Source organism: Clupea harengus, chromosome 6, assembly GCF_900700415.2.
Source record: "Clupea harengus chromosome 6, Ch_v2.0.2, whole genome shotgun sequence".
Classification (NCBI taxonomy): domain Eukaryota; kingdom Metazoa; phylum Chordata; class Actinopteri; order Clupeiformes; family Clupeidae; genus Clupea; species Clupea harengus.
In genome coordinates this window covers 19,722,293-19,735,395 of record NC_045157.1, presented here as the reverse complement: position 1 = coordinate 19,735,395, position 13,103 = coordinate 19,722,293, and the positions used below count along the sequence as shown (strand labels likewise).

The 13,103-nt window shown below is 44.1% G+C and overlaps 2 protein-coding genes across 3 annotated transcripts in view; one reads left to right on the top strand and one right to left on the bottom strand.

Moving 5' to 3' along the window:
• The first annotated feature begins 23 nt into the window (after window positions 1-23).
• ctu2 (cytosolic thiouridylase subunit 2 homolog (S. pombe)) lies at window positions 24-11,835 on the top strand. Its single transcript, XM_031569286.2, has 15 exons — window positions 24-452; window positions 731-805; window positions 1,036-1,114; window positions 1,200-1,259; window positions 1,391-1,451; window positions 4,087-4,196; window positions 5,402-5,691; window positions 7,879-8,014; window positions 8,352-8,483; window positions 9,546-9,637; window positions 9,997-10,097; window positions 10,296-10,536; window positions 10,789-10,855; window positions 11,045-11,103; window positions 11,501-11,835. The coding sequence occupies exons 1-15, from the start codon at window positions 397-399 to the stop codon at window positions 11,553-11,555; spliced, it is 1,614 nt and encodes a 537-aa protein (XP_031425146.1). The 5' UTR covers window positions 24-396; the 3' UTR covers window positions 11,556-11,835.
• A 408-nt stretch (window positions 11,836-12,243) lies between these two features.
• The window catches only part of piezo1 (piezo-type mechanosensitive ion channel component 1), a 68,256-nt gene continuing 67,396 nt past the window's right edge, over window positions 12,244-13,103 (bottom strand). For both annotated transcript variants that reach the window (XM_031569276.2, XM_031569277.2), the window contains one exon: window positions 12,244-13,103. This exon is cut by the window's right edge and continues 236 nt beyond it. In XM_031569276.2, coding sequence (XP_031425136.1) covers window positions 13,084-13,103 — 20 coding nt within the window. In that variant the 3' untranslated portion in view covers window positions 12,244-13,083.

Genomic DNA, 13,103 nt, shown 5'->3' with positions numbered 1-13,103 from the left:
AAACATTACGTCATCAAAAATGGACAGCTGATTTCCTCCTACAGTCTATCGTTTCCTCACATGTTGTGTTTCGAGCTAGTAAATGAGTCAGTTTGGTTGTAACGATTAATCTAATGTTGATGGAAATCACAAGTTATAGTTGTCTCTATGAGTGACTGTTCACTGGCGTCAGTTAATATAAAGTTGCGACATTTTACACGTTTACAACGCTTTTACCAAACATAGCGAGAAAGTGTTTGCTAACAAAATGCGAACTTTACCAGTATTAGCTAGCTAGCAACCGCTGCCCTCCTGACAACGTTTAAAGTTAGCTCAGTTCCTTTGTTGGCACTCTAGATATTTGTTATCTATTTGTTTGTATGTGAGCGGTGACGGTTTCATCTTTGTTCAGACACCATGTGTCAGGTTGATGAAGAATACAATGAGCTGTTGGAGAGTAGATCATTACCAGGGTAAGCTGTCAATTACCAGTTGTGCTCCTAGTGCTTCTATTACCTTGATCATTGAACTATTTGTTTTCCACCTGTTCTTCCACAATAATTGCCCCAAATGATTAATTACCAACTCAACGACTGAATGGATTTGGAGGGCCACGATGGACGACAGGCATCCACTTTAAAAGGAATGCCTTCTTCCCCCCCCCCCAATGTATCTACAGCTTTGATAATCTTTGTGTAGTATTAAATGACAGTCGCTATGTGCATTTGTTGTTGTTGTTGTGTTTGTCCAGTGTCTCCAAGAAGTGCATGAAGTGTAAAGAGGGCACAGCAGTGCTGATTATTAGAGCCGGAGATGCATTTTGCAGGTGAGCTTAGTTCAACGCTTATTTTGTAGCTGTAACTGTATCTATGTTTGTAATCAGCAACCAACATTCCGAGTTTGACCATAATTGTTTCTTCACAATTTAGAGTGTGACTATGCCTGTCCATTCTGCAGAGATTTCAAGTTCATTCACCATCTTGGTCCGTGTTTATATTGTATGCAAAATGTTCGTGTCAGGTATTCCAGGCTTATGCGCTCTATTTATTTCTTTAGGAGTTGTTTCAAGGAATATTTCATACACAAGTTTCGTGCCATGCTGGGTAAAAACCGTGTCATCTTTCCTGGAGAAAAGGTGGGTGGGAGGCCCTATAACCATAAAAATGGATATCAACAATTGCCTGATTGAAACTTCTCCTCCTTCTCTTTCCGCCACTAAGGTTCTCCTGGCTGTGTCTGGTGGATTGGCTTCAAGTTCCATGTTAGCCCAGGTCCAAGAGGTACATGTTTCACATTGTTCACTGGAAACCTAGCCTGGTATATCCAGACGCACATTTTGGGAGCAAGAGGTGGGTGGGGCCAGGCATGATGATTTTTGCCACCCTAAGTTCCATCATTTTGTGTCTTTCAGGGTTTGAGTCAAGATGCTCATAAGAAATTACGATTTGTGCCTGGAATTGTCTATGTGGATGGTGAGTCACCCGCTGACAGAAAAGATACAAATTCTGTTGTCAGACTTTTAAACAGATTGTAATTTTGTGTACCATTGGACTAAAATATTTATATTTTGTGACCCAAGAAGGACTGTCGGGTTATTTTGCTAGTATAATGTAGTATGGTTTTAAACTGCTTTCTATGAGAAGCATTGGTGCATTATATGTATTTTGCTGGCTGGTTGTATGGTCTAAAGCAGGGGTACTCAATAGGCGGATCCGGACCCAGACGCAATACAATTTCGACGAAGCCAAAATCAACATTCTAATTGAATCATGATCCAAGAGAGTTTTCATTGGTGCGTGATTTCGCACTATATCTTTTTTTCCTACACGATGTGGTTTCTATCTTCCGTGTCCAATCCAGAGGTCCAATCAGGAGCTCTAATAACATCACTATGACAACTCACTCACTCAATGTTGGCCGCAAGCTCTGTGGGTCACGCAGGTTGTGTGTGTCAATGGCAACAAGGCGGGCAGATCGATTTGTGAACGGTATCTGTTTCTCAGCAAACGGAAATCATGGCGTGCCCTAAACCCGACAAAAAGCGAAAAATTGATTCCGAAAATCGCGAATATAAGACAGAGTGGACTGACAAGTATGTATTTGCACTGACTTTGGGGAGCACAAAACCAATGTGTTTAATCTGCAACGAGACAGTTTCCCTTGTCAAAAGTGGTAACATGAAATGTCACTATGAAACAAAGCATGCACACTTCAAACAAAATTACCCCAGAACTCTGAGGTAAGGGCCAGAAAAATAAACCAACTGCAATCATCATACCAAGCAACATGCAGTGTAATAGATAGATCAGCCACACAACACGAGCGTGCATACAACATACTGTTGTGAGTCTGCTTTTTCAACCATGAATATGTTGAAAAACAAATACGGGAGCACACTCACTAATGAACACTTACATCAGTGCCTCCGCCTGGCCTTCACACCCTTTATGCCCAAGTTTAAAGAACTGGTGGCACAAAAAAGGTGTCACCTTTCACACAAATAAGGCCAGACCACATCACCTTTTGTACATAGTTCGGACGTATTTGTTGGAGTTATGTTTTTGGATTTTGACCGTCACTGTTACGGACTGAATGGACATTTGGCGAGTGGACCTTTTGGGTTTCTAATTGAGTACCCCTGGTCTAAAGTATCATTCTCTCTACCTAACCATGAATCTGCTGCTATTTGTAGACTTTGTTTTTAAAATACATATATACATTTTATAGGGTATATCAAATATTTTTTGATATGGGGCGACAGTGGTACAGGGGGTAAATAAGTCGTTTAGTAATCAGAAGGTTGTTAGTTCGATTCCCTGTCGAAGCGTCCTTGAGCAAGACACTGAACCCCTAATTGCTCCTGATGTGCAGTGTGCCATCAGTGTAAATGTAAAATGTGTATACATTGTAAGTCGCACATATGTAAGTCGCTTTGGATAAAAGCGTCTGCTAAATGACTAAATGTAAATGTAAATTTGTACTTTAATTCTCCCCCAGACAAGACATAAGCAGAGTGCAAAATCCACTCTGGTAGACATTTGTGTCTGATGCCATTTATTTTTGATGGTGTATTTTTGTTATTCCCCTGAGAAACTATCCAATCTTAGACACAGTGATTCATCTGGTACCTTTGCAGTAGGCTCCAATAGGTCACTTTTCTGTGGCTGCCAGGTCTAATTTTCAGCTTAAAAAAAATTAAAGACCTAAGCTCTGTCTCAAACCGAGCACTTGTGCACTTCGAACACTGACTTTCAGTGCTTAGGGCGTTCACACTTACAGAACCAGCAGAATTCAGGGCACTGAAAGTACCCGGATTGCGCACTGAAAACGGTCAAAAAATGGACACTACTCGCCCTAAACGGGCGCCATCTTGGCTACGTAGCGGAAGAGGAGGAGCCCTTCGGCAGCTTTTCAGTTTGGAAATGTCTCTGTAACTTTAAAAAAGATGTACATTTACATACAAAACACGGCCGTCAGGGGAGTTTGGTCTGCCATCTTTGTTTAAAATTTCCAGTTGGCCTGGAGGAAGCTGGCGCACTGATTTATGGGTAAAAGGCTCGCACATTTGCGTCAGTCAGTGTACCATTTGAGACAACACTAATCAGCGACAGAACGCACTACAGATGTAAGTGCACTGTATTGCAGTGCACTGTATTGCAGTGTACTTCGTAAAGTGTCCGGTTTGAGACATAGCCCTAGTCTTGCTAGCTTGATTTGTCTTTTTAAAGCACCATTCACCAGTTATATAGTGATTGATGTAGGCTATCAAAGGGAATGAAATGTTTAGTCAGTCTAACATTCTACACTCTTTGAATGTGTGAGAAATTGTTAGGGGCTTGCTCTTAGAAACATTGAAAGACTATCACAAATGCAGCATTTTTGAATTAGTCATGCTATCGCAGAGTGAATTAAGTAACTACTGAAGTTTAAAATGTCTATGTTTTACTGATATGTGGGTTGTTTAAAAGTTAGTTAAAGGATGGGACTGTGACTGAGTCTTAAACCATCCCTCAGCGACTGTGAGGCTCCTGCTCTTTTCTAGTCAGTTTCAGCTGGCAGTTTTCCTCAGTGGTCTAGCTGACTAATACTCTCTTGTCCCTTTGGCAGAGGGGGGTGCCAGTGGGCAGAGTCTGGAAGAGCGACAGCGGGCAGCCTCACAGCTGGAGCACATTTTCCAGGCCACAGGCTTCCCCTATCACATCGTCCCCTTGGAGGAGGTGAGCTGTTGGATCGTCTGAGCCGCTCACAGCGAGTGGGTTCCGCTTCTCCTCACGCTATAATTAGAGCTGTTTGCCACGCTGTGAGACCTTATTGCTTTTAATGTTTGTCGGAGCTTTGATCAGCACAAACTCCGACGCAGTGTCCCATTTGTTTCATCCCATTTATTTTTGAACACCGGGTTGGTGCTCCGCTTCCTGTTTCAGACAGTTACATCAGCCAGTGCGTGGTTGCCTAAGTGTCTCAAATGGCATCTTCTGTGTTTTATTTATTTGTTCATATGCTGATGATGCCTTGACTTGATTATCGTCTCTACAGTATCTAAAATAATCTGTGTGAATTTCCCAGTTTACTCACCTCTCTCAGTAAGAAATGTCTTTAAAGAACATCAAACTTCCAATAGGAACAGGAGTTTGAGGGAATGTAATTGATCCACACAATAATTGTCCATACTGCACCAATTTATGCAACAATTATGCTGAGTCTATGGACTTGAAGAACATGTACCGTTATTTGTGTGTGTGTGTCTAGGGAGGGGGTGTAGGTGTAGTATTTTTGCTTGAAATGCCCATCCCTACTTCATGACTAGTAGCGCTCACACCACAACTACATGGCATGACCTAACGTTCAATATACTGCGGTTGATACACAGGTTTGTTTTATGAAATGTACATAAAATACTGTAATGCAGTGCAGTGTGGTTAATAGAATAGAAAATACGGTCCCATAGAGTGCTAGATATGTACAACCCTTTGTTTGATTGAATGGGGTGTTCACTTGAGTAGAAACAGTATTATGGTTGTACAGCAGTGCATTTCTGTTTTGTTGACATAAGTGAAGATCGTTTTCATCACATCCTCAAACTCATTTTGACCATGTGAAGAGATATTGAACACTTCTGATATTCCCACTAGCCACACAGCTCATTCACTATGTAGTTTTGTGTTTGAAACCCAGTGAAAACGTTACAGTTTACAGCAGTTAATTGCTATGCATATTCCTGAAATGAATGAATTAACAAGCATTTCTAAGTCCCAGTTGGCCGTTGGTAGTGAGATATCAGAGGCTCATGTTGTTTTAGGCAAAAACTCTCACTGCCACTTTAAATGAGGTGTATGAAAGTACAGATGTGGGTTGTGAAGTGCACTGAGTGATGAATGTGTAAGAAGAGGCTGCAGAGTGATGTCCTCTTACTCTGTCTTAGGTATTCTCACTGCCAAGCTCAGTCCTGGAGGCAGCGTCTGCCATTTCAAACAGCTCCACTTGCAGCTACAAGACTGCAGTGGAACAGTTTATTCAGAATGGAGGAGAGGCTGTCGGACTCAGAAACAAGGAACAAGACTCCTCACTGGCAGATGCCGTGTCTCAACTGCAAACACACGATTGCCAGCCGTCATCATTTATCCCTCCTGCTCCCCAAAGACAGGCCCTGGAGAGACTGTTTGCCTCTGTTAAGACACAGACCGCCAAGGAGGAACTCTTACAGACTCTTAGGTAACTTCTGCGTTCAGTTCAGTTTTCATTGCCTGATGTCTCGTTTACATTCCTTTTCAGTTCACCAAGCAGCATTAGTCTTTCATGAGATGGGTAGTTGAAGTAAATCATGCTCCGTCACGTTTAACTCCCACATTTGCCTTTCTGCTCTCTGCTGATGCTTCACCCCTCCACACTCTAAGCGCGAGGGATGAGTAACAGTCTGCGCTCGCGGTTCGTCTGCGTGCGCCGCTCCAGGGGCTGAGAGACGAGAGGAGGACGCCGCAGAGTTCTGGCGAGGCCGTTGTCACTCGTCAGCGTCAATCTCCCTTTTTATTCTTCGCGGAAGCGCTGTCTCTTTTTTTTTCCGGTCACATCATCCTCCTCCTCCTCCTCGTCCCCTCACTGTCTGTCGCTCTCCCAGCTCTGTCTCTCCTCTTTCTCATCTTTCATCTCGTCTCATCCCTGAGTCATCCGTGAGCAGCGGGGGCCAATGAGGGCAAAGCCAATTCTGCGTTTGGGTCAATAGCGCACGGAGGTGCTAGACCTTAATAGTAGTGGAAGTGACATGAGGTGTCTCGGGGGGGAGTCGTCTGTCTGGCATGAATTTTCTGGCCTTTTCCAACCTTGCTCTAACAGATGCACAGATACAATGCTGTAAGGGAACGCTAATGTGTGTGCGCCCATGTGCGTGCATGTGTATGTATAAAAGCACAATAGACAGTCCCAAAAATCTGATAAAATAGTATACTACTTTTTTTTTTCAGGTAACAAACAAATGGCATGTTATACATATAATATGTAAGTAAGTAAGACTTTATATAGCACATTTCATACAAGAGTTGCAGTTCAAAGTGCTTTACATAAAATCAATAAAAACAAGCAGCAAGAGCAATGCCTAGTAAAATAATGATCAACATCGTATCAGAACCTGATGTTCCAATAGGCTTCTTGGATTACTATAATCATGATAAAAGTAATAAAACCCTTCTTCCTGGTCTTTAGCTCAGTCAAAACCATAGTGTTGCTTCATAGATTCCGTCTTTCCGTCTTATCAAATATTTTCCCTAGCTATGTTTCCTGCGCCCAGAGGCCTACAGGGGACCGGAGATAGCTCTCCTAATTCGTCTCTCCAGAGACTTGACTAGACCTCGTACAGCCCTCGCTCTGTTTACTGCGCCCAGAGGACTAGAAATGCAAGATCAAGTTACAGAGAAATAAAAAGTGCCAAATAAAATTAATAAAATGCTTTGGTAAAAAGATTTTAAGCTGCCTTTTGAAGGTGTCTAGCATGTTTGCTTCCCTAATATTTATGGGTAATGTGTTCCATAATTTTGGGGCATAGTTGACAAAGGCCGCATCACCAATCTTCTTATAACTGCTTCTGGTGACCTCTAATAGACCTGCCTCTGATGATCTCAGTGTTCTACCTGGTGTGTAGTTAGTAAGAGAGTTAACAATGTAGCTAGGTCCTTGTCAATTTAGAGCTTTGTATGTGAGGAGGAGGACCTTAAAGTCAATTCTGAAGGTAACAGGAAGCCAGTGTAAAGTAGCTAGGACAGGACTAATGTGTTCTCTCCTTTTAGTTTTGGTTAATAATCTAGCTGCATAGTTTTGAATGAGCTGGAAGCTTTCAGTGGTTTTCTTGGGAAGACCAGCAAAGAGTGCATTACAGTAGTCCAGCCGGCTGGATATGAAAGCATGAATTAGCTTCTCCGCATCATTTTGGTTTATGAATGGTCGTACCTTCGCTATGTTCCTGAAGTGAAAGAAAGCTGTTTTGGTGACTTTGTTAATGTGGGAGTTGAAATTCAAATCTGAGTCCAGGATGACACGGAGACTTGTCACCTCAGGTTTAATCCAGATGCTTGGTTAGCATCTCTCTTTTTGATTTGGGGCGGATAAGCAGGACTTCAGTTTTGTCCTCATTTAATTTAAGAAAGTTATCATTCATCCATTTGTTTATTGCCAATAAACAGTTGGTAATGGAATTTATGGCTGTTTTTTGAAGTTTAGCATATTAGGTTTGTTTATCTGGGACCCTCCACAAAAGTCACTAGTCAGACAAGAGGAGATGTTTTGAGGCCGATTCATCTACCAACTCATTTCCATCCGCTGTATTGAAGTGCATGAACTCTTGAGCCATACTTGAATGGGGGTTAGCAGTGTTTAATGCGCATGGCTGGCTCTGCTGTGTGTTGTCATCAGGCAGCACCTGATCCTTCACACTGCCAGGCTGAAGGGCTATTCCAAGGTGATGCTGGGGGAGAGCTGCACCCGTCTGGCCGTCAAACTGCTCAGCAGCATCTCTCTGGGGCGGGGCGCCGCACTGGCCATGGATACGGTGAGACCACGCTTTCCATAAACATACTCTTTCTCACTCCCTCAGTCTCCCTCTCCCTCTCCCTCTCTCTCTCTCTCTCTCTCTCTCTCTCTCTCTCTCTCTCTCTCTCTCTGTCCTGCTCTACATTCTGCCTTTTCAGAAAAGGTGTGTGTTTGTGCAAATATATTCCCATTCCCTCTGCCCTCCCATCTTGCTTTCTCTGCCGCTGTCCTTCAGGCTTTCTATCTCCTCTGCACTCATCCAGTCGTGCACTCACAGGCCACTGCTCTGTTCCAGGTCCCCCCTATGCTCATGGTTATTAGTTATCTGTTTCTGTAATGTGTCTCTCTGCTCACAGGGCTTTGCAGACTCACGCTTTGGTGACGTGGTCCTAGTGCGGCCTATGAGGGACTACTCCTCTAAAGAGATCGCCTTCTACGGCAGGCTGTTCTCCGTCCCTTCCGTGTTCACTCCGGGTCTGGACACCAAGGTGAGAGTCTGTCGAGGTGGCGTGAAAGAACTCTGCGCAGTCAGAATTGATTCCAAGTTCACCTGAGGGGTTTCCTAGCCTTAATCAAATCGAGTCAAATCAAACTTTGTTTATACGGTGCATTTCATACCAGGAGGCAACACAATGTGCTTCACAAATGTGTTTTGACACTTATTTTCAGAGGGAAACAAAAGGCATATAATGTGAAGTGCAAACATTTTACAAAGCACTCACATACACATGTACTACAGAGCCACGCTAGACCACTGAGCAACAGATAAATATCACAGAGAATAATAGGTGAGATTAAAGTGTCTTAGGATCTCGCTTAAAGGTTTCTACAGGTCCTCTGGCAGAGTATTCCAAAGGCTAGGAGCATAGAAACTAAAAGCTGCCTCTCCATGTGTCTTGGTCCTGGCTTTTGGAACTGTTAGGAGTTCAGTGTCAGGGGACCTCAGGGATCTACTGGGTGTGTATCTTGAGAGCATGCCTGACGTATATTCAGGTGCATTACTATGGATCCACTTTAGTCCGTGTAGTGTGGCAGAAAGTCCTTTATCTACAAGACTGTCAGATTAGCTTTAGGGCTCTTCTGCTTGCAAGTTCTTTGGTTTAGTCTATTAGCAGATGGCTTCATGCAGAGGAGCTTATAAAGCTTATATGTGCATTGTGCTTATGTCCCTGGGAACTGAATGTGAGGGGATGGCTCTCGCCATGATCACTTCACCCTCTCCATCAAGTTGAGTCAGGGTGAGAGAGTGAGTGTGTTTGTGCTTCTCTGTGTGTGAGTGAGTGAGGGGGGGGGTTAGAGGTAAGAGGACCAAGCTTCTCATTCATCTCTGTCGACCTCACCTGTACAAACCATGGTCAGGCCTAGAGGAAGTATTGCCCTTGGAGTTCAAACACAGCAACTTTAATTTGTAACCTGCTTTGGTGTACACTGGTCATTTTACTTCTCAGTAGCCATTTGTCTATGTGTATGTAAGGGCAGGGACTCATCACTCCCTCTTTCTGTGCGTCTCCCTACTTCTCATACTCCCTCTCCCTCCCTTTCCCCTCCAGACGTCTGATAAAGCCAGCATCCAGAGACTGACTGAGAGCTTCGTCACCAATCTCCAGACTGGTTTCCCTTCCACGGTCAGCACCATCTACAGGTTAGAGCCGTCAACTCGCACACTTATCTACTAATCATTTAAAGAACACCAAATGCGTTTCGCATCTGATCAGTGTAGTTTCCAGTGATGTGTGCCCTGGAAACGGTCACAGCACTTTCCCTCTTCATAGGCTGTCATTTTTTGGGGGGGAAGATGGAGTGATCAGCCTGTGTTTAAAGAATACTTCACTGTCATTAGCAAGACTAGATTGAAGACCTCTGAGCTATAATGACATTCAATTCAGTGGGATTCAGCACAATTTTATTCAGTGGCAATCATTTGTGTGGCGGCCTCTCAGCAGTGGCGACTGCATGAACGGGGCTTCACAGAGTCTGTGTCATTCTGTTGTTTGTGTCTAGGACGAGTGAGAAACTCCAGACCGCTCACTCTGCCCAGACAAACGACGCAGAGCCAGCCAGCAAGTGCCTCCTGTGTCTCTGTGCCCTTGACACCACCGTCGGTAAGTGCCAGAACTCTATGGATCACATATTCAATAGCACGGGAGATTGGCTCGGCCATAAATTAGAACCGACAATATAAACCACCTCCGACCGTGGCACTATCCCCCTGGCGTGGCTACAAATGATGTCTCAGGCCTTCTCCCCTGCTCAGTCTAATCCTTTTCACTTCATCTTGCCTTCCCTTCCCTGGCACACAGAGGAGGCCTCTGCCTTCAATGCCACGCTCCTGTCTGAGAGGCTGTCCCAGGGGAAGAAGGCTGGAGGCGCAGGCCTCCCTACCTCTGCCCCTGCTCCTTCTCCTGCTCCAGCGCTGGGCTCAGGTTCGGCAGGCCAGTGCTGCTCCTCCTCAGCTGGAAGCTCTGGGGATGGGGGCTGTGGAGGAGGAGGAGGAGGAGGAGAAGGAGAAGGAGGAGGCTGCTGCTCCGGGTCCAGTGGAAGGTAAGCCGCTCCTAGAGCCACCAAATAAACTCAGGCTCAACACAAAACCTTGGCATTGTGCCAAAGATTTTGGCATATCATAGTTTACCGTGCACAGCTGAATATAGACAATGGACACTTATGACAACCAAAATGTCCTGTAAGTACACAGAGTGTAGCCCTGGAGTGGCAAACTAACTCTTATAATCGAGTGATACAGTATGCAAAAGGTATAAGGTTATTGATGTCCTGGCGCTGATTGATGTTTTGCAGGCCGTCTGTGAACAGTGATCTGAAGAGTCTGTTGTGTTACAGCTGTAGGCTGACCATCAAAGACATGGTGAGACAGCCGACCTGAAAACTGGCAGAAATCAACTATGCTTTTACATTTGTATCATTCTAACTGAAGTCATTTAGTTTGCTAAAGCAAATTGCTTATAAGCTTATCAGACCATCTCCTGTATCTCACGTGTTATGTATTTGTTATATATTATATTAATATGTTATATATTTGTTGTGCTCTTAACAGACCACAGTAGACACCCTGCCTTCATACTTAATGAGTGAAGCAGAGAGGCGGAAGAGAAGGTGAGTTGTGCATCCCTGCGATGCCCGTCTCCTTTCCTCATGAGGTGCCACTCTCCTTTCCTCATGAGGTGCCACTGTACAGCCATATCCTAACACAGGAAAGCTACAGACAGATGAGGAAACAAAATGGCTGAGGTTCTGTCATTCAGTGATCACAATTTTTCTTTGGCTGATGAATTCTGTGTAAATGGTAATGTGTTTTGTGTACTGCAAACAAATGGTGCACTGTGAATGCTTTAAATAATAAATTAGCGTCAAAACTGAATAAATTGAAGCTTTGTTTTGATGGCTGGAATTGCACTTCTCTGGTTAGATTATTTAAAAATGAAGAGATGTGTTTGTTCTTCCTGCCATGGTATGAGTTTCTAAGGACACTTTGATTTCTGCTCCTGACTAGGGTGGATATGAGGAAGGAGATTAGTGAGTTTCTGCTGGAGGAAGATGAAGATTAAGAGCAGCCATGCTGAAGATGACAGCCCAGAACATCACACCATCAAATACTTTTTATTTAGAGTATTTTTTTATTTACTGGAGCCTTTCATGTACTCTCTCAGTGGCCAGACTTAAAGCAGAGGGTTGCACTGGCAGCATATGCAACCCGTTATTTATTTTTAAATTATGCTTTTAATGACATGCATTTCCAAATGAATGGTATGAGCATCAAATGTTACTGCTTCTTTTTGCCTGCCTTGAATGAAATTAATTAAATAAAACCCAGACTTTTATAAATGATCATTGTTATTTATTTGCAGATATGTGCAATATTTACTTTCCTCTGATTTTCTTTGCACTTTAATCACATATGTGGAAATGCCATAGAATTTCCCTTTCGAAAGAACCCTGTAACAACCTGCATGGCTATGAGACAAGAAAGCTAGCAAGGCCACTTCGAGGAAATATTAGTTTTGTCAGGCAACAATTTATGCATGGTGGTTGGACGTCAGTTAGTGTCCAGCTGGTCCATACTGTAACAATTATGAATAATTACAGTCATTGTCCAATATTTGGCACAGCAGTAGTGATTGTAAAACACAGAGTATTGTTGAAAACATTTACCTAGAAATAAAGTGTATGCATGTATTCCAGCATGGTAGTGTTCCAGAGGCCATTGTTACAGCCCAACAGTGTATTCCAGTCTAGTTCTTCACTAATTTGAATGTGTGATCTGTGAAACAAGCTCTTCCTTTGTGAGGAGTGAACAATTCGAGTCTTTGTTGCCTAACGTCTTGCCATTGTCAGTTTAAAGCTATAAGCAGTTACAGGTATATGTAACGGTTTACTTCCATCCAACTGCCTTGAGCGTTTTGTAAACAGTTTTTCATTGTAGAAATATAAGGATGTGTGTTATTATGCTAGTGTTTCCATTCGCAAAAGAAGGTCCTTTCACTGATCAGCTCTTCTGTGCCCCACATCTCCCAGCAGAGAGACTGCTCCAGTCATTGGCCTGAGGTGGCCCGTGTTTCTGGCTCCCTGTCTCATCCATTCACACAAAACGGACGCTTTGGCAGCGTGGCGCTCCATCTGCCGGGCCGACACATGGAGGATTACTAGGGGAAGGGAAGCTGGAGCAGCGTGGCTCAGGTCCTGCAGGGAAGGGGGGGTGGGGTTGGGTTGAAGATACGAGAAGCCTGGACCACGTGCGCCAAGAGCAGACCAGGAGTGCACAGTGCAGAAACGCAGGGCTGTTGCCACTCCCAATGTCCTCTTCCCTATGGGATCACTGTCAGCTCAGCACAGGCGCTGCGTTCAGGGCCAAGAACTCTGGTTTTAAATATCCCCCTCCTCAATAAGTACGGCGTAGCGCTTTCCTGGCATGTGCACACAGCACCACACTTATATCAATTGGCATGCTGTTGTGCGGGGTAAAGACTTTAAGATTAAGGCACCATCTGGGTATAGCGGGCCCCCAGATCCCAGACACAGTGGACGGACAAGGTCGTCTGGCTTTGGCCTGGGCTTGGGCTTTTTTCCGACGCTCATCTAGTCCTTGTCCTTCTCCC

Excerpts from the sequence above, each read along its gene's own strand:
- ctu2 (XM_031569286.2), top strand. The coding sequence starts at position 397 with ATGTGTCAGGTTGATGAAGAATACAATGAGCTGTTGGAGAGTAGATCA. Across the intron at positions 1,115-1,199 it reads TCATCTTTCCTGGAGAAAAG|GTTCTCCTGGCTGTGTCTGG; the intron begins GTGGGTGGGAGG and ends TCCGCCACTAAG. Across the intron at positions 10,537-10,788 it reads TGCTCCGGGTCCAGTGGAAG|GCCGTCTGTGAACAGTGATC; the intron begins GTAAGCCGCTCC and ends GATGTTTTGCAG.